This window comes from Chiloscyllium punctatum, chromosome 37 (assembly GCF_047496795.1).
Source record: "Chiloscyllium punctatum isolate Juve2018m chromosome 37, sChiPun1.3, whole genome shotgun sequence".
NCBI lineage: Eukaryota > Metazoa > Chordata > Chondrichthyes > Orectolobiformes > Hemiscylliidae > Chiloscyllium > Chiloscyllium punctatum.
Window position 1 is genome coordinate 13,899,421 of NC_092775.1, and position 27,140 is coordinate 13,926,560.

General features: G+C 43.6%; 1 protein-coding gene across 3 annotated transcripts in view; it reads right to left on the reverse strand.

The window, feature by feature from the left end:
• LOC140462881 (protein NDRG3-like) overlaps positions 1–27,140 on the reverse strand; it is a 131,121-nt gene that overhangs the window by 24,248 nt on the left and 79,733 nt on the right. For all 3 annotated transcript variants that reach the window (XM_072556301.1, XM_072556299.1, XM_072556302.1), the window contains 5 exons: positions 25,926–26,012; positions 25,013–25,069; positions 9,896–9,999; positions 6,118–6,183; positions 2,587–2,638 (listed from right to left, as the gene is read on the reverse strand). In XM_072556301.1, coding sequence (XP_072412402.1) covers positions 2,587–2,638; positions 6,118–6,183; positions 9,896–9,999; positions 25,013–25,069; positions 25,926–26,012 — 366 coding nt within the window. The remainder of the gene's footprint in view (positions 1–2,586; positions 2,639–6,117; positions 6,184–9,895; positions 10,000–25,012; positions 25,070–25,925; positions 26,013–27,140) is intronic.

Sequence of the window (27,140 nt, forward strand, 5' to 3'; positions counted from 1 at the left end):
TGCTCTGCCATTGTGGAAGTGAAACTTACAAAGCTTCAAATCATTATAATAGCAAGTGTGTCAGAAGCATCACCTCATCATATGCACTTTCTTCAAATGCACATCTAGTTCTGCTGTTACCATTTATTGATTTTTTAATTACCTATACTACATATTCAGTTCTATCCTCCAACCTATTCTAGCACTCTCCTTTTGTTATATTTCTTCCTCAACTGTAAGTGCTTTAAAAAAACAAAGTTAGATGGTGGCAGAGTGGTAACATCACTGGGCTACTGACCTGGGGCACATTGGAGTCAATGGTTCATAATCCCACTGTAACTGGTGGAATATAAATTCCATATAATAAATATAGAATTGAAAGCTAATCTCTGTGATGATGACAATGATACTCACCAATAACAGCTGGAAAAAAACCCTTCTGGTTCACTAATGCCTCTTGGAGAAGGAAATCTGTCATCTTTACTTGGTCTGGCCAACAGATAACTAGCAATGTGGTCAACTCTTAGCTGCTCAAGGAAATGCTCAGTTCAAGGACAATTAGGGAGAAGGCAACAAATGTTGGATTTGCAAAAGAAAATGACCACATCCCATAAAAGAAAATGTGGAAATATCTTCCTTATGTTGACTCTATCAAGACTGCTTCACTTCATTAGGTTATTTCTTTGCACTTTTCAAAGGAAAAGCACCACAGCCCGTTGAATCTTTCCTGATGTTTATAACTTCACAGTTCTGATTTCATCCTTGCAAATCCTTTTTGCACTTCCTCCAGTGCTTCGACATCCTCTTTATAATGAAACTGGAACTGGGTGGCTCAGTGGTTAGCACTGCTGCCTCACAGCACCAAGGGTCCCAGGTTCAATTCCAGCCTCGGGTGACTGCCTGTGTGGAGTTTGCACATTCTCCCTGTGTTTGCATGAGGTTTCCCCCTGCTGCTCTGGATTCTTCCCACAGTCTAAAGATGTGCAGGTTAGAGTGGATTGGCCATGCTAAATTGCCTATAGTGTCCAGGGATGTGCAGACTAGGTGGGTTAGTCATAATGGGAATGGACCTGGTTGGGATGCTATTCGGAGGGCCAGTTGGGCCAAATGGCCTACGTCCACACTGTTGGGATTCTATGAACTGTTGCAGGAGTTAGGAAGAAACGTTGAGACCAAACTCTGATGGTGCTGCACATTTCATACCCTTCTTCAGAGCTACGGACATGTTAAGCAAGAGATTCTGTCATGTACCAAACTTGAATTTTAAAAAGACACACGTGCGGAATAAAAAGGCCAAAGTACTCGATGCTCTGGGCTTCTTGACAGACATAGGAACAGGAGTAGGTCATTCAGCCCCTTGAGCCTGTTCCACCTTTCAGTGAGATCATGGCTGATCTATGGCCTATCTCCATACACCTGCCCTTGGCCCACATCCCTTTCCTTAACAAAAAAAAACCTATTTCAGATTTAAAATTAAGAACTGATCCAGCATCCACTGCCATTTGTGGAAGTAAGTTCCAAACTTCTCCCAACCTTCGCATGTAGAAGTGCTTCCTAAAATTTCTCCTAAATGGTCTCATCCTAATTCTTAGACCATGCTTCCTAATTCTAGAATCCCTGAACAGCGGAAATAGTTTACCTCTATCTACCCTGTCTCTTCCTGTCAGCGAGCAACACAATGAGTTCAAATAACTTTCCACGTAACATTGGATATAAAGTAAATGTTATCTCATCAGATCAGATAGACCTGCTGGTCTATCACATTGGGAATCTCTTCACAGATTTATTAGAATAGAATGACCTGAAGAATCTGTGAGAGAACTAGGACCATGAAGTTTACGAGGGCAATGTAACCATGGTAACAGAGTGATTAGAGGAGTTTAATATATCTTACTGACTCCACTTTGTTACTCTGATGTCACTTCCCTTGGGCGGCACAGTGGCTCAATGGTTAGCACTGCTGCCTCACAGTGCCAGGGACCTGAGTTCAATCCCACCCTTGGGCGACTGTGTGAAGTTTGCACATTATCCCCGTGTCTGTGTGGGTTTCCTCCGGGTGCTCCAGTTTCCTCCCACAGTCCAGAGATGTGCAGGTTAGGTGGATTAGTATGGGAAATGTGAAGTTACAGGGATAAGGTAGGGGGGATTGGGTCTAGGTGGGATGCTTTTCAGAGAGTCGGTGTGAATGGGCTGAATGGCCTGCTGCCATACTGTAGGTGTTCTGAGATTCTATGTACCTTTGATGTGTAGATCTACTGAGCATATGCATGGAAAGCAGAGTTCCAAGGTGTGGAAGTAGTTAATGATCCATAGCATGCTATTCTCACAGTGGAGCTGCACAGTACGCTGTACCTTATCACACAGACCACATTGTCTAATATGGCATCTCAATAAACCCTTGGCCATGTTACAGTGGCATGTGCATGAGTATTCTGATATTTAAAATAACAAAACAAATTGGAGCAAGGAACAAACTCCCAGGCAGCTAGCTTGCTGAAAATGAAGGGAATAGCAATAAGAAACCCGCAAGATTCTCTGGGTTAATCACATTCAAAACATCAGATCGGAAGAACGAGCAATGAATAAATGAGGCACTGATTCACTCACCACTGCCTCCACTGCAGGAGAGTTATCACCGACAACCAGCAAAGCAGGGCACCTGGGAGAAAAACAGAAGGAATTAGAATTATGTTTTCATGTCATGTGTACCGTCTGTTCTGATATAACACGATAGTTCCCTTTTGGTTCGATCTTGCCTTAGAAGGAAATCGCACAATAGCTGTGTCATTTAAATTAATGGGGCCAGAATTGCATTATAGTCAATACGAGCAAGGAAAGTTTGTGTTCTACACATAATGGTCTAAATTCTTCAATTGCGTTAAAGCCAATTCACGTTGAAGAAACACGCGTTATAACAAATTCTGCTCAAGCACAGCAGTAGATTGAAAAGTTTACAATGTCACCATTCATATTGCCATCTTAGGTACAAAGTCCTAGGAAGAGAGTGAAAAAATAAGGAAACATTGAACATGACAGTCCTTCTCTAGCCATGGGCCTGTACTTGCTTCACCTGGAGTTCCATTGCACTCCTCATGTCATCTTAATGGATCTGAATACTGGAGCCAATACTGGGATGTTAAAATCAAGAGACATTGTAAATTTAGTTGAGACCAAAGACATTTGTGCAAAACACATGGAAAACAAAGAAGTCACTGATACTGGAATAAATATTATGGGAATTTCCCAACTTGAGAGTGAAGAGCAACTGGAATATTATTTCAGAGCTTTGTTAAAACCAAAGCTCTAAGACGTCCATTCAGGAACCTGGGACCATTTAGCCTAAATGGGTCAGAAATCTAATGAGATGCTGAGGTCTTGACTGCCAACAGAGTGTTATCACATAAACATTAACTGGCAACCGTCTGAAATGGAAAACAACGTGCACACACAGCTGTCATTGTGTGTGGCAAGCAGTCTGAGGTGCTACTTTCATAAGCGTTGCCGTTTACTGAGTTTGTGTTTCCTATTGCTTTTCATTTCCTAATGACTCGTATTGTTACAGATGCTCCATAAAGGGAGAATTGAGAGCTGACGCTAATGTTACAGATCCTGTTTTGTCTCAGTTAAAAGAAGTAATAAATTAGACTCCGATAATGCTTTTGATATTACAGAAATGTCCCGACACACGTCAGGCAATGTGCAACATTGTGTTTACAAAGAGGATTCTGGAATATGGAGGGCAAGATGGCCAACTGCTTGAAGCTGGAGGAGGAGGACTGATGCTATCGAAATCAGAACCTTTTGTTTTCTCTTTATTCATTCATGGGATGAGGGCGTTGCTGGCTAGGTCAGCATTTATTGCCCAGCCTGAATTGTCCAGAGGGCAGTTCAAAGTCAACCACATTGTTGTGGGTCTGGAGTCAGATGTAGGTCAGACCAGGTAAAGGATGGCAGATTTCCTTCCCTAAAGGACATTAGTGAATCTGATGGGTTTTTCCGATAATTGACAATGGATTCATGGTCAACATTAGATTCCTAATTTTTTTTAAAAATTGAATTCAAATTCCACCATCTGCTGTGCTGGGATTCGAACCCGGATCACCTGAACATTGTCCGGATTTCTGGGTTGACAGTCCAATGATAATATCATAAGGCCATCATCTCCCTAGCAGGATAATACAAATGAATAGGAGATGATGGTGGAAGAGGCAGAGCATCAAGGACAGAGAAGAAGCATCTTGAATTCAACACAGTGGGGAACAGGGAACCAATTGAGGCAAGTGACGACAGGGGCCTATGAGGAGCAAGGCTCAGTGCTGGACGGGATGCAGGGAGCAGAGACTTGGAACGAATTGGCATTTGTGGATAATAGAGTTCAGGAAGCCAGCAAAGGTCAGGGCTGAGAGAGTGTTGGCATCAAGATGTGGTTGAAGGGCTCAGTAGGTGGCGAGAGTGAGGTCAGAGTTGCACAGAGCTGCAGAGGAGGAATGGACAGCCTATGAGAGATTGTTCAATCCTAAAGTTAAAATTTAACATGACGCAGTCAATCAGATTAACAGTGTTCCTCTTTAACTATACTGGGCAATAATAATAACAAACAATGATTTAAACGATGAACACAGGGCTGAATATGTTTATTTTGGAGCAACCTATTTGTTCATCTTTCCACATACCATCATGGTTTATCTTGAATCTGGGCCTTCTGTCTCAGAGGTAGGGACACTATCAACTGTACTACAAAGCCCTGGAACGGAGTGTTACTTTACAGTCACTTATAAAAGCTAAAACACAAAAAGACAAAATCACAGAAGTCCAACAGAAGCAGGCATTGGATGATTATAGAGATAACACTAATGTACAAGGTTATGGGGAAGAAGGAGATTAGCACGATGCTCATTTGACAAGCTGTTGCAGAGCCCTTGGGCTGAATGGCCTCCTTCTTTGCCATAACACGTGCTTCACACACATCCAATTGTCGTTACAGAGCAGATCTGCCTATCAATTATGTTAGCCTTCTCTCCTGCTGGCCCAGTAGCTTAATCTTTAACCATACAGAGCAGGAAAGCTGCCAAATGGAATCGAAAAACTGGAAAACACCCAAACCTTGGTGTGATAAATTTGATCTGAAACAGTGGCAGAACAGAACCCAAACTTAGGTGGATGATGACAAGAAAATATATATTAAGCAAAGTTAAAAATCACACAACACCAGGTTATAGTCCAACAGGTTTAATTGGAAGCACACTAGCTTTCGGAGCGATTCTCCTTTATCAGATGATAGTCTCCGAAAGCTAGTGCTTCCAGTTAAACCTGTCGGACTATAACCTGGTGTTGCGTGATTTTTAACTTTGTACACCCCAGCCAAACACCAGCATCTCCAAATCATGCATATTAAGCAAAGTTGTGATGCGCCATTTTCTACATTGAGTGGACTCCTGGCCTTAGGCATTATGTGACAAATAACCAATTGAGATGGAACAGATAGTTCTTGGAATAGAATTCCTGACTCTCCCTAGATGGGCTTCAGATTGGTTTCAAAGGTCAGTGCAACATTGAGGGCTGAAAGGGTCTGTACTATGCTGCAATGTTCCATGTTCTATGTTCTGTTCAAAGTGTGGAGGTTACTCTGAGTGGAATCGCAAAATACCACTAAAGTTGCTAAGTTGGCACCTTAATATCATGAACAAAGGACTCTCAAGATTTAATTACACAGCCGAAAAAAAAATCAACAATGGATTGAGAGAGAAACTTGAAGAAAAACAGCATCTTTCATGCTATGACCAGGTTTGCAGTGGGTACCCCTGAAGCTCCAAGTATAATTGACTGGGATAACTTAACCAAGTTTTTTATGACAATTACTACTCCAGCCAGATTCTGAAGGAGCAGCTCAGAAATCAAGCTTTACACGAATTTAGATTTACTTGCAAATATATAGATCCTAACTTTACAACCCATTACCAATGCCAATAAATATCTGTCCACACTTTTTTGATTACGTTAAGCAAATTAACAGCCCCTAAAGGAGCACTAACAGAAGTTGAAACTTTAAAAGGAAACTTGTTGTTATGTCAACAAGTAATTAGCCAATGTTTACTCTCCACTGTACACATTTAATTTCTCTAATTAATAGTTACTCACTGCAGAGTTTTAACAGTAGTTTCATTGACACCAAGAATGGGTCGTTCAATCTCCAGGTCTCGACGACTGTAAAAATGAGCGAGAAGGACATCATTAACACAAAACAAAGAACTGCAGATGCTAGAGAACTGAAATGCACAAAAACAGAAATTACAGCAGGAATTCAGCATACCTGGCAGAAAACACAGGAAATATTTTGAGTACAGTGATGCTTTTTCAGAACCAAGAAGGTCACCAGACTCAAAACATTAACACTGCTTTCTCTCCATAGGTGCTGCCAGACCTGCTGACTTTCTCCAGCAATTTCTGTTCTTGCGCTTTATATAAATTTTTAAATAAACAGATTTTTTTGAAATACATTTAAAATTTCCCACTTCCTGTTATACAGTCATAGAGATGTACAGCACAGAAACAGACCTTTCAGTCAGACTTGACTGTGCAGACCAGATATCCTAACCTAATCTAGTCCCAATTTGCCAGCATTTGGTCTATCTCCCTCCAAACCCTTCCTATTCATATACCCATCCTGATCCCTTTTAAATATTGCCATCATCCCAGCTCCACCATTTCCTCTGGCAGCTCATTCTATTCGCACCCCACCCTCCACATGAAAACGTTGCTCCCTAGGTCCCTGGTAAATCTTTCCCCTTTCACCTTAAACCTATACCCTCTAGTTTTGGACTCCCCTACCTGGGGAAAAGACTTTGACTATTTGACTATGTGACTAAAGGGGTGGCATGGTGGCTCAGTGGTTAGCACTACTACCTCACAGCACCAGTGCCCCAGGTTCGATTCCAGCCTTGGGTAACTATCCTGTGGAGTTTGCACATCCTCCCCGCGTCTGTGTGGGTTTCTACCCACAGTCCAAAGATGTGGAGGTCAGGCAAATTGGCTAAGCTAAATTGCCCATAGTGTTAGGTGCATTAGTCAGAGGGGAATGGGAATGGATGGGTTACTCTTTGGAGGTATATAGAGATGTACAGCATGGAAACAGACCCTTCGGTCCAACCTGTCAATGCCAACCAGATATCCCAACTCAATCTAGTCCCACCTGCCAGCACCCGGCACATATGCCTCCAAAACCTTCCTATTCATATACCCATCCAAATGCCTCTTAAATGTTGCAATTGTACCGGCCTCCACCACTTCCTCTGGCAGCTCATTCCATACATGTACCACCCTCTGCGTGAAAAAGCTGCCCCGTAGGTCTCTTTTATATCTTTCCCCTCTTACCCCAATCCTATGCCCTCCAGTTCTGGACTCCCCGACTATTTACCCTATCCATGCCCCGCATAATTTTGGGTCGGTGTGGATTTGTTGGGCCGAAGGGCCTGTTTCTGCACTGTAGGTGATCTAATCTATTCACCCTATCCATACCCCTCATGATTTTAGAAACCTGTATAACGTCATCTGTCAGCCCATGACACGCCAGAGAAAATAGCCCCAAGTCTATTCAGCCTCTCCTGACAGAACAAACCCGCCAACCCTGAATATTTTCTGAACCCTTTCCAGTTTCATAAACCCTACTCCTGGTTACAATTTTTGGCCATGCTTTCAGTGATGAATTTTATATTGTAATCTGCTAGGTCAACACTTGCTCATTAATTTTGCCATACTAAGTGTCATTACAGTCCCAAGTTTTCACCATTAGGTGGATCTACAGAGCAAGTCTCTGAAGTCCAATTGCATCATCATGTTGCAACGAAAACCAAGTATCCAGAGGACATTGCCTCAGGTTATTTTTCAGGACCAGACAAGAAAGTACCCAATACTTTGGCTCAGTGTTCCCTCAAAATCTTTCCATCCATGTCAGGAATAAATTTTGTGACATGCACCAGCACAGGGATGGATGCTACCAATAAAGACAGAAAACCTGTTTTTTTTTAATTGTTTCATAAGATGTGGGCATTGATGACAAGGCCAGCATCTGTAGCTCAACCTCAACTGTCCTTGAAGAGAGTAGCTTGACAGCAGTTAACTGTCAATCACATGGCAGTTAACTGTCAATCACATGGCAGTTAACTGTCAATCACATGGCAGTTAATTGTCAATCACATGGCAGTTAACTGTCAATCACATGGCAGTTAATTGTCAATCACATGGCAGTTAATTGTCAATCACATGGCAGTTAACTGTCAATCACATGGCAGTTAATTGTCAATCACATGGCTGTTGATCTGAAAGCCAGACCAGTTTAGGATGGCTGATTTCCATCCCTAAATTTCATCAGTCAGCTAGATGGGTTTTAATAACAATTCAGCGTTGATGCTGGAAAAGCACAGCAGGTCAGGCAGCATCTGAGAAGCAGGAAAATCGATGTTTCGATCATAAGTCCTTCATCAGGAATATTATGCCCAAAATGTCGATTCTCCTGCTGCTTGGATGCTGCCTGACCTGCTGGGCTTTTCCAGCACCACACTCTCAACTCTGATCTCCAGTATCTGCAATCTTCACTTCAATAACAATTGATAATAGATTAATGGTCACTATTACCGAGACTGAATTTCACATTTTATATTAAATTCTGCTGGTTACCTGGGGGGAATCAGCATTTGGTAGAAGTCTCCTACACTCCATATAACCTTACCCCACCAACAAAATATTGGCTGCTCTCAATTCTGCAAAGTCAGAAGTCACACGACACCAGGTTACAGTCCAACAGGTTTATTTGAAATCACAAGCTTTCGGAGCACTGCTCCTTTGTCAGGTGAAGTCAATTACTCAGAGGGCAGTTAAGAGTTAATTGCATTGCTGTAGGTCTGGAGTCATATGTAGTTCCAGACTGTTACAAATGGCAATTTCCTTTCCTAAAGGACATTAGTGAAACAGTTGGGTTTATCCACCAATCACCAATCCAATGAATTCATGATCATGATCATTATCATCATTAGACCCTTCATTCCAGATTCTTTTAAATTACATTCAAATTCCACCATTTGCTGTGGTGGGATTCGAACTGGGTTCCCAGAACATTATCTGAGTCGCTGATTAACAATCCAGTGACACATGTAGTTCTTCCATAATGTGACGATTACGTTCTTGTGCAACCCCGCATTGCAGAAAGGAATTGCACTTTAGACTCAGCGCTTAAAGTGTTGGCGATGTAATCACGTTAAAGCCAAAACATGTTTTAAAAGTTTGCACTTTAGAAACAGTGTCCCCAATTTGTCAATTGTGTTATAGCGAATTTGCATTAACCAAGCGCGCATTGTAGCAGAACAACCTGTAATACCATTCAGCTTCCCCCTTAGTGTAGTGTAGGGTGTAATGGGGGAGGAAAAATAATCAGCAGAGGTTGCTCTGTGATCACAAGTAATTCCTGCAGCTGGGAGATGTGAACATGTCATGATGCTACCAGATAACATATTCATGTTTATTAGTTCGAATACAGTTAGATAATATATTCAAGGTGTACTAATCTGGAACGTCTTCTACATAAACTCTGTTGGATATAGACATGAATGAGTAAAAGTGTAATCTTTTCATTAGAAATTATTATTTGTAGCAACAGTCGAATGGAGGCTTGTTATCTGTCAATAATGTATGAAACCTTTGTTCTTGTCATAAAGATTTGAGCTGGACACCATTTTCTTGATTTGTACATGCATGAATAAATGTTTTAAAAAAGGAACCTGAATTTCCTCTGGTCTAAGACAAAATATAGGATTAAACTGACCTTTTCTAGGCAACATTTTAACATTCTTTTTAAAAACAATAGCATTGCTCCAGAGCTAGTTCCAAGGCTAAAAAGAACAACCTTACATAGAAATGTCTCTACCTGTTGTATGAGTTGACAAAGAGATGAAGGTTCTCCTGATTGATGTCCTGGGAAATGTGCAGTCGATAGGTCTGGATCAATTCCAAGTTTGTGTCCAGCTCCTCCTATTGAGACAGCAGTTTAAGGAGATGAAGAAAATAAGGGAAAAAGATTATCCATGGGAAAATGAAACTGCAGTTAGCAAGAATCAACAAGATAGCACTAGGCACTTTCCTACACCAAACTGCTCACTATTGACTGAAATCTCCTGGTGAAGATTATCCCCCGGGAACCATCACTATATCAGATCCCCATAGTATAGCCTGCTGTATACTGCTCAATGACCATGTTTCTTAGGATCCAACAATTACTTCACTTCCAAAGTATGACATCAAGTGTAAAGCCCTTTGACAAGTCCTACCATTATGAAAAGCACTACATATTCAATTTCACATTCACAGAATTTTTTTTCACAGAAAATGACAAAAGATATAGAAACAGAAAGGGTGAGAACATAAGAGACCTAATCAAAATATCTAAAGCAACAGTGAGTAGGTGGAATGTGAAGGCCAATGGTTGGATGGGATATCGCAATTACAGTGACATTGTGATATGTCACAGTCACAGAATCCCTACAGTGTGGAAGCAGACCATTCAGCCCATCAAGTCCACACCAACCCACCTAAGGGCATCCCCCCATTTCCACGGCCAATCCAACTAACGTGCACATCTTTGGACTATGGAAGGAACCAGAGCACCAGAACACACAGAGAATGTGTAAACCCCACCCCTGAGGCTAGAATCGAACCTCGGTCCCTGGCACGGTGAGGCAGCAGTGCTAACCACTGAGCTCTGTCCCACCCCTAGTCAGATGAATCATAATTCTAGTTGTGATGAAATCATCGGCCAGTCCTGCCAGCAGAATATTAAAATCCATTGAGCAAAGCCTACGTTTAACTGAGCTTTCACACAGGTTACTCCAGATCAGCTGAACTTGAAAATAGTCAACATTGGATCAGCTGCTTTGTTAGACAGCCTTTGATACATTGGTGTGAACAGTAGGTGCCTAAAGAGGAAAAGCTTGGATATTTTTCAACTTAAAAGAAAAAGGCAGAAAGATTTGCAGCATTTCCCAATGAAATTCCTAAAACGTTCTTCAGAAGGTGTAATCTGTACAAAGCGTATTCTGGCTGCCTTCAGGGGCAAAAATGACTGGGGAGTGTACATTTACCATACATACTCGAGTAAAGATCAATCTCATGTAAAAGTGACCCCCATTTTTGGCCACAAAAATCTAAGATTTTCCATATATCTTGTGCAACGGTCCACCCTAGTTCTTCACAGATAACAAATCAACATTTGCAAGTCAAGGTATTATACTGTACATCAATGTTACAATGAGGAAATGAGGTTTTTTTGTGCTATTATGTGTTTTGATGTACAATTCACAGCAAGTTTAAGACACATCAGGTCAGAGTCAGGTGACAACCTCCCTTTGTCTGCAGCTCAGTTCCCCTTTCGAATACAGTCACACAGGAGACAGTGAGGTCTGCAGATGCTGGAGATCAGAGTTGAGTGTGTGTTGCTGGAAAAACACAGCAGGTCAGGCAGCATCGGAGAAGCTGGAACATTGACGTTTCTGGCCGGAGCCCTTCATCAGGAATCACCTAGTTGAGGTTTTAAAATTACTTCATCATTTTGTGTAAGAATGCCCCCCTAAGAATGCCCTCTTGCCCTTCAAAAGTGGTATCCATGTAATAGTTGACCCCATAAATCTAACCTTAAAAAATAGTCTAAAATATTCGACTTTTACACAGTATACAGTTTCAGTGAGAAATGCTCTGGTCTTTTTTTGTTTTTTCTCTTAAGTTATAAAGCTGTCCAAAAGAAGACAGACTCAGCATATTCCCATTCAAGACCCTTATACTGTCATTCTTTCTGCAATTATACAGGGCTTTCTTGAGACCACACCTGGAATATTGCCTGCAGTTCTGGTTTCCTTATCTGAGGAATGTTGGTCCTGATGTAAAGGAAATGCAGCAAAAGGTTTAGCAGACCGAGTCCTGAAATAACAGGACTGACTTACGAGGAGAGGCTGACTCAGATAAGATTATTTTCATTCCAGTTCAGAAGAATGAGAATGGAATCTCTTAGAAACAATCGAAAATTCTAAAAGGTCTAGATGCAAGAGGATGTTTAGATTAGATTAGATTCCCTACAGTGTGGAAGCAGGCCCTTCGGCCCAACAAGTCCATACCAACCCTCCGAAGAGTAACCCACCCAGACCCATTTCGTTCTGACCGATATACCAAAGACTACGGGCAATTTAGCACGGCCAATTCACCTGATCTGCACATCTTTTGGATTGTGGGAGGAAACTGAAGCACCTGGAGAAAACCCACGCAGTCCCAGGGAGAATGTGCAAACAGACAGTCACCTGAGGCCAGGATCGAACCTGGGTCCCTGGTGCTGTGAGGCAGCAGTGCTAACCACTGAGCCACCGTGCCACCCCATGTCCCAAAAGAGGTGAAATATCTTCACCCAGAGAGAGTAGTGAGCCTGTGGAATTAGACCATAAGACCATAAGACATAGGAGTGGAAGTAAGGCCATTCGGCCCATCGAGTCCACTCCGCCATTCAATCATGGCTGATGGGCATTTCAACTCCACTTACCCGCATTCTCCCCGTAGCCCTTAATTCCCCGAGACAACAAGAATCTATCAATCTCTGCCTTGAAGACATTTAGCGTCCCGGCCTCCACTGCACTCTGCGGCAATGAATTCCACAGGCCCATCACCCTCTGGCTGAAGAAATGTCTCCGCATTTCTGTTCTGAATTTACCCCCTCTAATTCTAAGGCTGTGTCCACGGGTCCTAGTGTCCTCATCTAACAGAAACAATTTCCTAGCGTCCACCCTTTCCAAGCCATGTATTATCTTGTACGTCTCTATTAAGTCTCCCCTTAATCTTCTAAACTCCAATGAATACAATCCCAAGATCCTCAGCCGTTCCTCATATGTTAGACCTACCATTCCAGGAATCATCTGTGTGAATCTCCACTGGACACGTTCCAGTGCCAGTATGTCCTTCCTGAGGTGTGGGGACCAAAACTGGACACAGTACTCCAAATGGGGCCTAACCAGAGCTTTATAAAGTCTCAGTAGCACAATGGTGCTTTTATATTCCAACCCTCTTGAGATAAGTGACAACATCGCATTCGCTTTCTTAATCACAGACTCAACCTGCATGTTGACCTTTAGAGAATCCTCGACTAGCACTCCCAGATCCCTTTGTACTTTGGTTTTACGAATTTTCTCACCGTTTAGAAAGTAGTCTGCTTTTATTCTTTTTGCCAAAGTGCAAGGCCTCGCATTTGTTCACATTGAATTCCATCAGCCATTTCCTGGACCACTCTCCCAAACTGTCTAGATCCTTCTGCAGCCTCCCCACTTCCTCAGTCCTACCTGCCTGTCCACCTATCTTCGTATCATCGGCAAACTTCACTAGAATGCCTCCAGTCCCTTCATCCAGATCATTAATATATAATGCGAACAGCTGTGGCCCCAACACTGAACCCTGCGGGACACCGCTCGTCACCGGCTGCCATTCTGAAAAAGAACCTTTTATCCCAACTCTCTGCCTTCTGTCAGACAGCCAATCCTCAATCCATCCCAGTAGCTCACCTCGAACACCATGGGCCCTCACCTTACTCAGCAGCCTCCCGTGTGGCACCTTATCAAAGGCCTTTTGGAAGTCTAGATAGACCACATCCACTGGGTTTCCCTGGTCTAACCTGCTTGTCATGTCTTCAAAGAATACCAACAGGTTTGTCAGGCATGACCTCCCCTTAGTAAATCCATGTTGACTTGTTCTAATCAGACTCTGCTCTTCTAAGAATTTAGAAACCTCATCCTTAATGATGGATTCTAGGATTTTACCAACAACCAAGGTTAGGCTAATTGGCCTATAATTTTCCATCTTTTGTCTTGATCCTTTCTTGAACAATGGGGTTATAACTGCGATCTTCCAATCATTCGGGACTTTCTGTGACTCCAGTGACTCTTGAAAGATCTCAACCAATGCCTCCGCTATTTCCTCAGCCACCTCTCTCAGAACTCTAGAATTGCTTCACAGAAAGCGATGGAGGCCAAAATATTGCATGATTTCAAGAAGGAGTAGAATGTGACAACTATGGGCTAAAAAGTTGAAACAGACTATTGAGTTGGAAGGTCAGCCATGATCATACTGAATGGTAGAGCAAGCTCAAAAGGGCTGAATGGCTTATTCCTGCTCCTATTTGTCAGCAGTGAGGTTGTGTGGTTACCACTTCAGGGCCTCCTTGCAGGGTTCCTGTTGATTTGACTTTCACTGGGATACCTGTGCATTTCAGCTTATCAAGATCTTAATTACAGGGCGACCTGAATTATCCAAACAACACAGGCAGGGAGTATTTTGTTCGGATAATCGAATGTTCGGATAACACAGTTTACCCAAGCATCAGGACCTTGAGCTCTTGTTTGGATAATCTGAAATTCGGATGATCGAGGTTCGGATAATCAAGGTTGCCCTGTACAGCATCAGCATTTTACATCATTACTCTTTGACGCATTCCTCAGAACCACTGTACATCCCAGATTGCCAAGATCATGTATGTAGTCTTATTATCGCTCACACTAGCCTTCCCTGAGTATCACACTGGGCACGCCTGTTCACGGAAACAAAGACAAGGTCCTGTGGATAATAGAAATCTAACATAAAAATGGAAAATGCTGGGAACACACAGTGAGTCAGCAGTACTAGTGGAGAAACAGTTTTAAATGTTTCAGATCAATGTTTTTTCTTCACAGTTGTTGTAATGAAAGGTCACAGAGCCAAGGTGTTAATTTTCTCTCTTGTTCCTTGGGATTTCAACATGCGAGTAGACTGGGAGAATCAGGATGGTATTGGACCTCAAGAAAGAGACTTTGTAGAGTGCCACAGAGATGGATTCTTAGAACAGCTGGTGCTGGAGCCGACCAGGGAGAAGGCAATTCTGGATCTGGTATTGTGCAAAGATCCAGAATTGATCAGGGACCTCGAAGTGAAGGAGCCATTGGGAAGTAGTGACCATAATACAATAAACTTCAATCTGCAATTTGAGAGGGAGAGGGTACAATCGGAAGTGACAATATTTCTGTTGAATAAAGGGAACTATGGAGCTATGAGGGAGGAGCTGGCCAAAGTTCAATGGTGCAATACATTAGCAGGGATGGCAGGGGAGGAACAATGGCGGATATTCCTGTGTATAACGTAGAAGATGCAGGATCAGTTCATTCCAAACAGGAAGAAAGATCCTAGGAGGAGGCATGGGTGGCCGTGGCTGACGAGGGAAGTTAAGAAACATATAAAGTTAAAAGAGAAAAAGTATAACATAGCAAAGTTAAGTGGGAAAACGGAGGACTGGGAAGCTTTTAAAGAACAACAGAGGATTATTAAGAAGGAAATACACAGAGAAAAAATGAGGTACGAAGGTAAACTGGGCAATCAATAATATAAAGGAGGATAGTAAAAGTATTTTTAGGTATGTGAAAGGCAAAAAAATGGTTAAGACTAAATTTGGCCCCTTGAAGACAGAAACAGGGGAATATATTACGGGGAACAAAGAAATGGCAGAAGAATTGAATTGGAACTTCAGATCTGTGTTCGCTGGGGAAGACACAAGCAATCTCCCTGAGGTAACAGTGGCTGAAGGACCTGAACTTAAGGGAATTTATATTTGCCAGAAATTGGTGTTGGAGAGACTGTTAGGTCTGAAGGTTGATAAGTCCCCGGGGCCTGATGGTCTACATCCCAGGATACTGAAGGAGATGGCTCGAGAAATCGCGGATGCGTTGATGATTATTTTCCAGAGTTCAATAGATTCGGGATCAGTTCCTGCAGATTGGAGGGTGGCTAATGTTGTACCACTTTTTAAGAAAGGTGGGAGAGAGAAAGCAGGAAGTTATAGACCAGTTAGTCTGACCTCAGTGGTGGGAAAGATGCTGGAGTCTATTATAAAGGATGAAATTATGACACATCTGGATAGTAGTAACAGGATAGGTCAGAGTCAGCATGGATTTATGAAGGGGAAATCTTCTGGAATTTTTTGAGGATATAACTCTGAAGATGGACAAGGGAGATCCAGCAGATGTAGTGTACCTGGACTTTCAGAAAGCTTTTGATAAAGTCCCACATAGGAGGTTAGTGAGCAAAATTAGGGTGCATGGTATTGGGGGCAAAGTACTAACTTGGATTGAAAGTTGGTTGGCTGATACGAAACAAAGGGTAGTGATAAACGACTTCATTTCGGAATGGCAGGTAGTGACTAGTGGGGTACTGCAGGGATCAGTACTGGGACCGCAGCTTTTTACAATATATGTTAATGATATACAAGATGGTATTAGTAATAACATTAGCAAATTTGTTGATGATACTAAGCTGGGTGGCAGGGTGAAATGTGATGAGGATGTTAGGAGATTACAGGGTGACCTGGACAAGTTAGGTGAGTGATCAGATGCATGGCAGATGCAGTTTAATGTGGATAAATGTATGGTTATCCACTTTGGTGGCAAGAACAGGAAGGCAGATTACTACCTAAATGGAATCAATTTAGGTAAAGGGGCAGTACAGAGAGATCTGGGTGTTCTTGTACACCAGTCAATGAAGGTAAGCATGCAGGTACAGCAGGTAGTGAAGAAGGCTAATAGCATGCTGGCCTTCATAACAAGAGGAATTGAGTATAGAAGCAAAGAGGTTCTTCTTCCGCTGTACAGGGCCCTGGTGAGACCACACCTGGAGTACTGTGTGCAGTTCTGGTCTCCAAATTTGAGGAGAGACATTCTGGCTATTGAGGGAGTGCAGCGTAGGTTGACGAGGTCAATTCCTGGAATGGCGGGACTACCTTACGCTGAAAGACTGGAACGACTGGGCTTGTATACCCTTGAGTTTAGAAGACTGAGAGGGGATCTGATTGAGACATACAAGATTATTAAAGGATTGGACACTCTGGAGGCAGGAAACATGTTTCCGCTGATGGGTGAGTGCTTAGAGGACACAGCTTAAAAATACGGGGTAGACCATTTAGGACAGAGATGAGGAGAAACCTCTTCAACCAGAGAGTGGTGGCTGTGTGGAATGCTCTGTCCCAGAGGGCAGTGGAGGCCCAGTCTCTGGATTCATTTAAGAAAGAGTTGGATAGAACTCTCAAGGATAGTGGAATCAAGGGTTATGGAGATAAGGCAGGAACAGGATACTAATTAAGGATGATCAGCCATGATCATATTGAGTAGTGGTGCAGGCTCGAAGGGCAGAATGGCCTACTCCTGCACCTATTGTCTATTGTCTATTGCTGCCTGACCTGCTGATGAGACTCCAGCACTTTTTGTTTTTATTTAAGGGACGTCATTCAGCGAGTTGTTCACATTCTGCTGAAATTAAAGAACTTTGTCTTAGAACAGTAATAGCAGTAGACAGAACTGTTGATTACTTCAGCTTTCCTTCTGCAAACATCTGTTGGACAGGCCTTTGTCAGTATTCTATTCACAAACCTGATCTGTCAGATCCCACTTGGAATTATGCGCATTTTGACCATTTTAATGCAGGAGCTAGTTCAGAGAAAGTTTCAAACTGCAGAAAACCACAAGAGTAATTTGCTCTTGTAAAATTTGCACAACCAACACAATAAGGATGCCATTTCCAAATTTTAACAGACTGGTTTATAGATCCTGAGGGGTAAAAGACTAAATTATCAATTCCCGTATGGACAATTGAGCCTCCATTTTGAAATCAAACACAAAGACTGCAGTATAATTCAGAGTGTTATAACCCAGGCACATCATCTGCTTGTGTCCTTGGAATTATTTAATAAGTTTTCTGTTAATTACTTAAAGTGCTGGTGGGTGGATTGTCACCTGAATACATTATCTGCTTAAAATCTTCGCAATGTGTGTGTGTGTCCCCGCAGTGTGTGGCTATGTGGTGTGTGTGTGTGTGTGTGTGTATGTGTGTGTGTTTGTGTGTGTGTGAATGTGTGAGAGAATCTGTAAGAGAGTGTGTAAGAGAGAATGTGTGTGGGAGAGTATGTGTGTGGGAGAATGTGTGTGAGAATGTGTGTGTAAGAATGTGTGAGAGAATGTGTGTGAGAATGTGTGAGAAAATGTAAGAGAATGTGTGTGTGAGAATGTGTGAGAAAGTGTGAGAGAATGTGTGTGAGAATGTGTGTGAGAATGTGTGTGTGAGAATGTGTGTGAGAGAATGCGTGTGTCTGAATGTGTGAGAAAGACAGTGTGTGTGTATGTGCACGTGTGATCTTCACCAGAGCGTGTGTTCCTGCACATATCTCAACCAAAGTGACCTTGCACCAATTAATGTAACATTCAGAGCAAAATCTGGCTCAAACAAATACCATGCCAAAGGGGTTTAGCGATTCATCATTCAGTGAACTCCAGCTCAGCAGGCCTGCTTACTCCCATCGACGTCATCTCCATTTCTCCCAGCAGAAAATTGCTGCATCTTTCTCAAAGTTCAGCATAAACTGACTGAAAATAAAACTGAAAATCTCTTTCTGTACTTGGGAAGCATAAAGTGGTGAGAGACACAGAAAAGGAGCACTGCAGGCTGTTTTAATGCTAAGCTTCTCACTGTTATTAAATGTCAGCAGACAATACTGCAACCACTCCCCACTAACTCTACAGGATATTGAACCAGAGGCAGCTCTTCAGAGTGATTCATGCCACTAGGGATCATGTTGAGACTAATTTAAATTATTTAACTTACAAAAGTGAAGTGGTGCTGTACCAATCAGCCTGAGTTGGAATCATTACACCAATATTCTGAGCTCCATGTATTGAGCTGGATGGGATTTATCAGAACACTATCAAGATTGAAAGATATCAGTTGTGAGAATAACAGAGTCTAAGGCAATGTAGATGGAGGCCATTCGGCCCATTGTGTCTGCACCAGCTTTCTGATTGAGCATTTCACTTTACAATGTCTACAGTGTAGAAGCTGGTCATTTGGCCCATTCAATCCACAATGACCCTCCAAAGAGCATACCACCCAGAACTAATGGCTAATCCACCTAAGATGCACAACTTTGGACTGTGGGAGGAAACCCACACAGACCCAGGGAGAATGTGCAAACTCTACACAGACAGTCAAGCCAGGTTGGGAATCGAACCCGGGTCTCTGGTGCTGTGAGGCAACGGTGCTAACCACTGAGCCGCTTTGTGCCATTCTCCTGCGTTCTCCCCATAAACCTGCACAACATTTCTTTCCCGATTACAATCCAATTCCCTTCTGGATGCTTCTGTTCAAATTGCCCTCCACCATCCCCTCAGGCAGTGTGTTCCAGACTCTAGGCATAATGGCAATGTCACTGGATTAGTAATCCAGAGACATAAATTAATGTTCTGGGGACATGGATTCAGTTTGCAGCACGGCAAACTGTGAAATTTGAACTTAATTAAACATCTGGAATAGAAAGTGAACCCAATATCGACCATCTAAGCCCTTTTGATTGTCATAACAATCCTTGAGGCTCACTCATGCCTTTTCAGAAAGGGAATCTGCCATCCTTACTGGATCTGACCCATAGCAACATAGCTGACACTGAACTGCCCTCTGGACATGTCTCACATCACTCTGCTTTTACTAACCAGTGTAAACCTGTTCCCGAAAACGGATACCCTCCACAAGGAGAAACTGCTTCTCCCTCTCCACTCTGTTCAGGTACCCCTCAGGAAAGGGTAATAAATCAATCAAATTTCTTTTCAGCCTTCCTTTCTCCAAGGCAAACAGTCCCAACTTCTCAAATCTGTCTTCACAGTGCCTCATTCCTGAAACCATCCTTCTGAGAGTTTCCTTTGCAGACTCCTTCCTGAGTGAGAGACAGAGACTGGAGAAGCTGGCATTGTTCTCTGACAGAGGAGAGAAGATTAAGGGAGAATTTAAGAGAGGTGTTCAAAGTGATGAAGTGCTTCGATGGAGTAATTAGGGTCAGTAAGCAGAGGAGTTAGTAGATCATAGAATGGTTACAACACAGAAGAGGCCATTCAGTCCATTGTGCAAGAGCTGGTCCTTTAAACAAGTCTGTTTTTTTAAAATTCATTTGTAAGTGTCACTGGCTGGACAGCATTTATTGCCCGTCCCTAGTTGCCCCTTGAGAAGGTGGTGGTGAGCTGCCTTCTCATACCACTGCAGTCCACCTGCTGTAGGTAGACCCACAATGCCACTGGGGAAGGAATTCCAGGATTCTGACCCAGTCACACTGAAGGAACGACGAGCTATTTCCAAGTCAGGATGGTGTGTGGCTTGGAGGGGAACTTGTAGGTGGTGGCGTTCCCATGTATCTGCTGCCCCTGTCTTTCTAGATGGAAGCGGTCGTGGGTTTGGAAGGTGTTGTCTGAGGATCTTTGGTAAACATGATTCCTGTATCTTACTTTGAGACAACCCTCCAAAAGGTCAGATGGGTGGTTCTCTTACTCCAACTGAAGGTAACGAAGATTCCATCTCCCTGGCTGTGCCAATCCATAAAAGAATGGACCATTTACAGCAGACAAGAGGGTTGTCTAGCCCATCCTTTCTGTGCTGGCTGCAAAAGAAAGCTATCCAGCCCAATCCCACTTGCTGCCTCTTGGCCCATTGCTCTGTAGGCTACACCACTTCAAGAGCTCAGCAGGTCTGGCAGCATCTGTGAAGAGAAATCAGAGTTAACATTTTGGCTCTGGTGACCCTTCCTCAGCCCTGGGCTGCCAGATCTGATGAAGGGTCACCGGACCCGAAACATGAACTCTGCGGCATGGTGGCACAGTGGTTAGCACGGCTGCCTCATAGTGCTGGGAGACCTGGGCTCAATTCCCGCCTCGGGCAACTGTCTGTGTGGAGTTTGCACATTCTCCCCGTGTCTGCGTGGGTTTCCTCCCACAGTCCAAAAAAAAATGCAGGTTAGGTGAATTGGCCATGCTAAATTGTACATAGTGTTAGGTGAAGGGGTAAATGTAGGGGAATGGGTCTGGGTGGGTTGCTCTTCGAAGGGTCAGTGTGGACTTGTTGGGCCGAAGGGCCTGTTTCCATACTGTAAGTAATCTAATCTAATCTTTCTCTTCACAGATGCTGCCAGACCTGCTGAGCTTTTCCAGCAACTTCTGTTCTCATTTCTGATTTACTGTTCTTTCAGTTTTCATGTAGCACTTCAAGAGTCTGACAAAGTGCTTTTTGTCTGAAATGGCATGGGATTTCAGCCTTTCTAACAGTGAGTACTCCCTCTCAGTGAAAGAAATTGCCGAACACCCACTCCCTAACCTTTCCAAAAATAACTTGAAATCTACTTTCCCATTTATTGATCCTTCTGCTAATGCAAATGTATTTCTTATTGACTTTATTCGGTTCCCCTATATTTTCACGAGCATCAATTTAATATCCCCCTGGGATCCTTTGATTCAAAGAGACCTACATTGGACTATCCGATCTTTTCTAATAGCTAAAATCCTCCATTTCTGGAACCGTACCTATTAATTTCCTCTGTACCTTCTCTCGTGTGATCATATCCGTCCCGTAATGCGGTGACCAGAACTGCATACAGGAGTCTGGCTGAGGTCTAATGAGTAACTGACATTGTTCTGGCATTGCTCAGTCAACACCTCCCACTCAGCCAGCTCCAAATCCCATGTGAGCAAATCCCCCTGGCTTCCTGTGAGCCAGCCGCCAACTCATCCCCAAGGCTCCAAGTATTTCACTGCTCGTGGTGACAGTGTGGGGGTTTCGATTATCACATTCGGAGACCTGGTCTGCACTGTCACCACGGCAAGAGCCTCAACAATATCTCCCAAAGTCTGAGCTATTTTGGTCTGCGAGGGAAAATAACTGTATTTAACGTCCACAATTACATAATGGGTAATCAGGGAGTTAAGAGGAAATCGGATTGCAGCAGTCATCCCAACTAACACAATGAGCAAACAACTTCAACTTACACGACAATAACAACTTGTGTTCATGTAGCGCCTTTAACAGGGCAAAATATTCCAAATCCCTTCACAGGAGCATCACAAACAAAGTTTGACACTGAGCTGCAGAAGGACATACAGTACTGGATCAGGTGACTAAAATGGTAGGTTTTAAGGAGTACCTTAAGGGGGAAGAGAGGACAGGGGGAAGCAGAGAGGTTTAGGTAGACAATTCCAGAAGTTGGATCCCAGGCATCAATGTCACTCCAATTACTAGTTTCTGCTGTTCTGACTTCCAAGGTCCTGGTACAACTGCAACCTCCAGAATTAGAAGTCAATGCTTCGACAATGCAGATCAGTGGGTGTGGAACCTCGGAGTGGCTGTGCAGCTTAGGGGGAAACATTACAAGGCAACTACAGCCACCTCGTCCAAAGGCTTAGCCATTAAAATCACTGATACACAAGAGGCCAGGATTGGGGGAGCGCAGATACCCTGGAGGTCTGCAGGACTGGAGGAGAAATGGAAAGATGAGAGTTTCATAATCGAAACGTTGTTTGACTCAGAGCCAACGTAAGTTGGTGAGGACGGGGTGACAGGTGAGTTGGACTGTGAGCAAGTCAGGAGATGGAAGCAGAGATCTGAATGGCCTCAGTTTTTTGCAGGATAGACCACAGAACGTCACCCAGGAAAACATTATTTTTCTATTCATCATGGGACATGGGCATTGCTGGCTGGGCCAGCATTTATTGCCCGTCCCTAGTTGCCCTTGAGAAGGTGGTGGTGAGCTGCCTTCTTGAACTGCTGCAATTCACCTGCTGCAGGTTGACCCACAATGCCATCAGGGAGGGAGTTCCAGGATTTGACCCAGCGACAGTGAAGGAAGGTCGATATATATCCAAGTCAGGATGGTGACTGGCTTCGAGGGGGATCTTGGAGTTGATGGTGGTCCCACGTATCCGTTGCCTTTGTCCTTCTGGATGGAAGTGGTCGTGGGTTTGGAAGGTGCTGTTTAAGGATCGTTGGTGAATTTCTGCAGTGCACCTTATAGATAGTACACACGGCTGCTACTGAGTGTCGGTGGTGGAGGGAGTGGATGTTTGTGGGTGTGGTGCCAATCAAGCGGGGGCTGCTTTGTCCTGGAGCTGCTGGAGTGTTAGACAGTTAGGTCTACTCGTGGCAAAGACAATGACTGAGCTTTAGCAGGTGAGCCGAGCCACACATGAAGGTGGATGATGTTATGGTGAAGAAAATGAGGCCGTCTTCATGATAGCAAAGGTTGGTAGTTAGAATTTCTCCTCAGGGTCAAAAACCATGTCGAAGTTGCAGACTGTTTAGTTTACTCTTTCTCATGGTTGTTCAGGGAGGAATGAAGCTGGGAGCTAGAGAACTGCATGTGTAACAAAACAATTGTTTCAGTATTTCCAACATTTACATAATTACAAATATTTCAGCTCCTCCGGTACTAGACACCAGTGGAGCTGTCTCTCAGTTTAAAGTCAGTGGAGAGGCTAAGAGAGGTGTGGGTGAGATAAAGCTGGTAGTTATCAGCACATATAATGCATTTTCAGACGGTGTTGCCAAGAGACTGAACGTCAATGAGAAAAGGGGCTGGAATCCTGACTGTGTGGGAACAGGATCAGAAACCATCTGCAGCCTGGACAGGATCGATAAGACCAGAATCGGGGTGTGCACTCCCACGCAGTCGGAAGACCATGGAGAGGCAATGGACAAAAATGGCGGGTGTACCTCTGTCAAAGGCTGCAGACAGGCCAATAAGGGCAAGGAGCATTACTTCCTTTACTACAGTCGCTTGTCATTTTGATGAGGCTCTTGCAGAATATAGAACATAACAGCATAGTACAGGCCCTCTGGCCCTCGATGTTGCACCACCCTTTGAAACCAATCTAAGCCTATCTATACTACACTATTCCATTTTCATCCATATGTTTATCCAATGACCATTTAAATGCCCTTAAAGTTGGCAAGTCTACTACTGTTGCAGGCAGTGTGTTCCACGTCCATCCTACTCTCTGAGTAAAGTAACTACCTCTGACATCTGTCCTACATCTATCACCCCTCAATTTAAAGCTATGTCCCCTCGTGCTAGCCATTACCACCTGAGGAAAAAGGCTCTCACTCTCCATCCTATCTAATTCTCTGATCATCTTGTATGTCTCTATTAAGTCACTTCTCAACCTTCTCTCTAACGAAAACAGCTTCAAGTCCCTCAGCCTTTCCTCATGAGACGTTCCCTCCATACCAGGCAACATCCTAGTAAATCTCCTTTGCATCTGCAGTAGAAAACTGTCTGCAGATATTAAAATGTGCAGTTCCAGGAAAGATGGGCAGAAATTTTGGAAGATGACATGTTCAAGGAGTTTACAGAGAAGCAGAGAAACACAGAAACTAGGAGCAGGACGAGGCCATTCAGCCCTGCCGACACTACTCAGTACGATTATGGCTGATCTGCTGTCTCAACACCATGCTCACAACTTCCTTCTCATACCCTTGATGCCTTTGAAATCTCAAAATTTATCCATATCTTTCGTGTATTTATCCAGTGACTTGGCTTCTGCAGCCTTCTGTAATAGAAAATTCCAAAAGTTCTGAGTGAAGAAATGTTCCCTCATTACAGTTCTAAATGATCCACTCTGTAACCGGAGACTGTTCCCTCCCAAACCCCCTCCTCCCACCCCTGTCCCAAGCTCCCCAACCAGGGGAGACCATCCTCCCTGTACCCAGTCTGCTCATTTTCACCCAGAATTGAGAGGTTGGTGACGGAGTTGAACATAGAATCCCTACAGTGTGGAAGCAGGCCATTCGGCCTAACAAGTCCATACTGATCCTCCGAAGAGTATTCCACCCAGACCCATTCCCCTACATTATTACTCTACATTTTCTATGACAAATGTAACTAACCTACACAGCCCCGAAGGGTATGGGCAATTTAGCATGGCCAAGTTGTATTTTGCAAGAGTGGAGGGATCCAGGGTTAGTGGGAGTGGATTTGATAGACGGGGGACTCACTTTGAGCACAGAGAATCATTAACACCACTAACGTGGTGAACAGGAAGAGAAGTTGCGGGGGGAGGGGGGGACGACAGTTTAGTGAAGCTGAGTTGAGGAAATGGGATGTGGAGTCCGATCTAGCAGAGTTCATTAAATAGCTTCAACTCACGCTACTGAAGTGATGAGCCAGTACAATATCATCCAGGTTGGTAGTCCATCCAGAAAGCTGAAAGAAAAGAAGAGGCTGATTATTCCCTCAAGAAACAAGAAGTATACAGCTGCTTCAATAAACAGGTGGGCGCCAGCAACAGAAGATTCACCAATCCACCAGATACTAAATACTAAAGATCCTTTCCATCCCAGGTTTCTCTTGAAGTCACCACTTCACGTTGAGTGACAGCTCACAGTTTTTAAAGGCAGTATCAGTGCACAGCTAAGAGCACGCCCAACATTGTGGGTTCGCACAGAGTGAAGACCAATCAACTGAAATAAATGCATCTCCACAAGGATCAGTGCATTACCACCAGCAAGAAAGACCACCAATCAGGAGTGAGAAGCTAAACAAACTGGACACCATCAGTGCAGGGCATGTAACCAATGTCTCTACGGCCTATTTGTCAGAGTGTAATTAGTCTTGTAGGGCTCTTGTAACACTGTGGTAGTGTGGCTACCTCTGGGCCAGGAGGCCTGGGTTCCAGTCCCACCTGTTCCAGAGGTGTGTCATAAAACGTCTAAGTAAGTTGAGCTAAAATATTATGCAATTAGTCTCACAGCCCTTGCTCCTTCCCCATGGCCATGTAAATGCCATTATGTCAAGTACTCAGTTGAAACCATTCAGTGCTGTACCACAACATGAAACCCCCTGACCATCCCGTCACAGTGGGCTATGCCCCCTCACCTCGATAGTTAGTCACCCCGCTGCACACTACCAACATACTGAGGCTGAAAGTGAGGACTCACAAATTGAAAGGCAATTAATGTTGGGGGGAATCCAATGATGCGTCAGATCCCTTTAGAAAAGGATAGGAAACATTGACAAGTTACTTTCCTCATAGAACAATTAAAGATATGGTCCCACTCACCTTTGACGCGGCCCAGTCCATCCAGCCCTTAGCACACGGGTCAATGTTGATAAGCACCAGTCCCTCAACAAGATTTTGGTGATTCAGCTGCACAAAAACCAGTTAAGACATCAATATTAATTAAAGACCAGATTGGAGATGCCGCCTTGTATCTTGTCTATCAACTGTGGCTCAGCTGGTCTTACTCATGTTTCAGAGCCAGAGGATCAAGTGTTGAGATCTACTCCAGTGACAAAATTTAGACAGACTTTGCCAGTGCAACACCCAGGAGGAGGCAGCTCTATTGGAGTACCATCTTTCAGATATCAACTCAAGGCTATGTTTCCTTATTAGGTAGGCAAAGGTCCACAGTATGATGGCGAAGAGCAGCAGGGAGTTCTACCAAGAATTCTGATCGAGGTTTGCAACTAAAGCAACATCAGGAGGACTGTGCAGCAGGTCACTGTGAAGCAGACAGGAGGAATGGGCAAGAGAGGATCAGGGTGATACAAACCTGAAAGCATTGTGAACCACAAGGAGGATGTGAAAGGTCATAAACTAGAAAGGGTGCAGAAAAGATCTACAAGGATGTTGCCAGGTTGGAAGGTTTGAGGTATAGGGAGAGGCTGAACGGACTGAGGTATTTTCCCTGGAGCATCAGAGGCTGAGGCGTGAGGTTTATAAAATCCTGAGGGGCATGGATAGGGTAAATAGCCAAGGCTTTTTTTTTCCCCAGGGTAGGGGGGGTCCAGAACTAGAGGGCATAGGTTTAGGGTGAGGGGGAAAGATTTAAAAGGGATCTAAGGGGCAACTTTTTCACGCAGAGTATGGAATGAGCTGCCAGAGGAAGTGGTTGAGACTGGTACAATTGCAACATTTAAAAGGCACCTGGATGGGTATATGGATAGGAAGGGTTTAGAAGGATATGGGCCAAATGCTGGCAGAGAGAACTAGATTAATTTCGGATATCTGGTCAGCATGGACAAGTTGGACCGAAGGGTCTGTTTCAACGTTGTATGATGAATTGATAGAATGAAAGGACAAGTGACAGATGAAATGTAATGCAGAGAAATGTGAAGTGATTCATTTTGGTAGGAAGAGCAGAAATCGAATAGAATATAAGAGTACAATTCTAAAGTGAGTGCAAAAAGCAGAGGGACCTGAATGTATATGAGTACAAAGCGCTGAAGGTAGCATGATTAGTTGAGAAAATATTTAGTTAAGACTACAGCACCC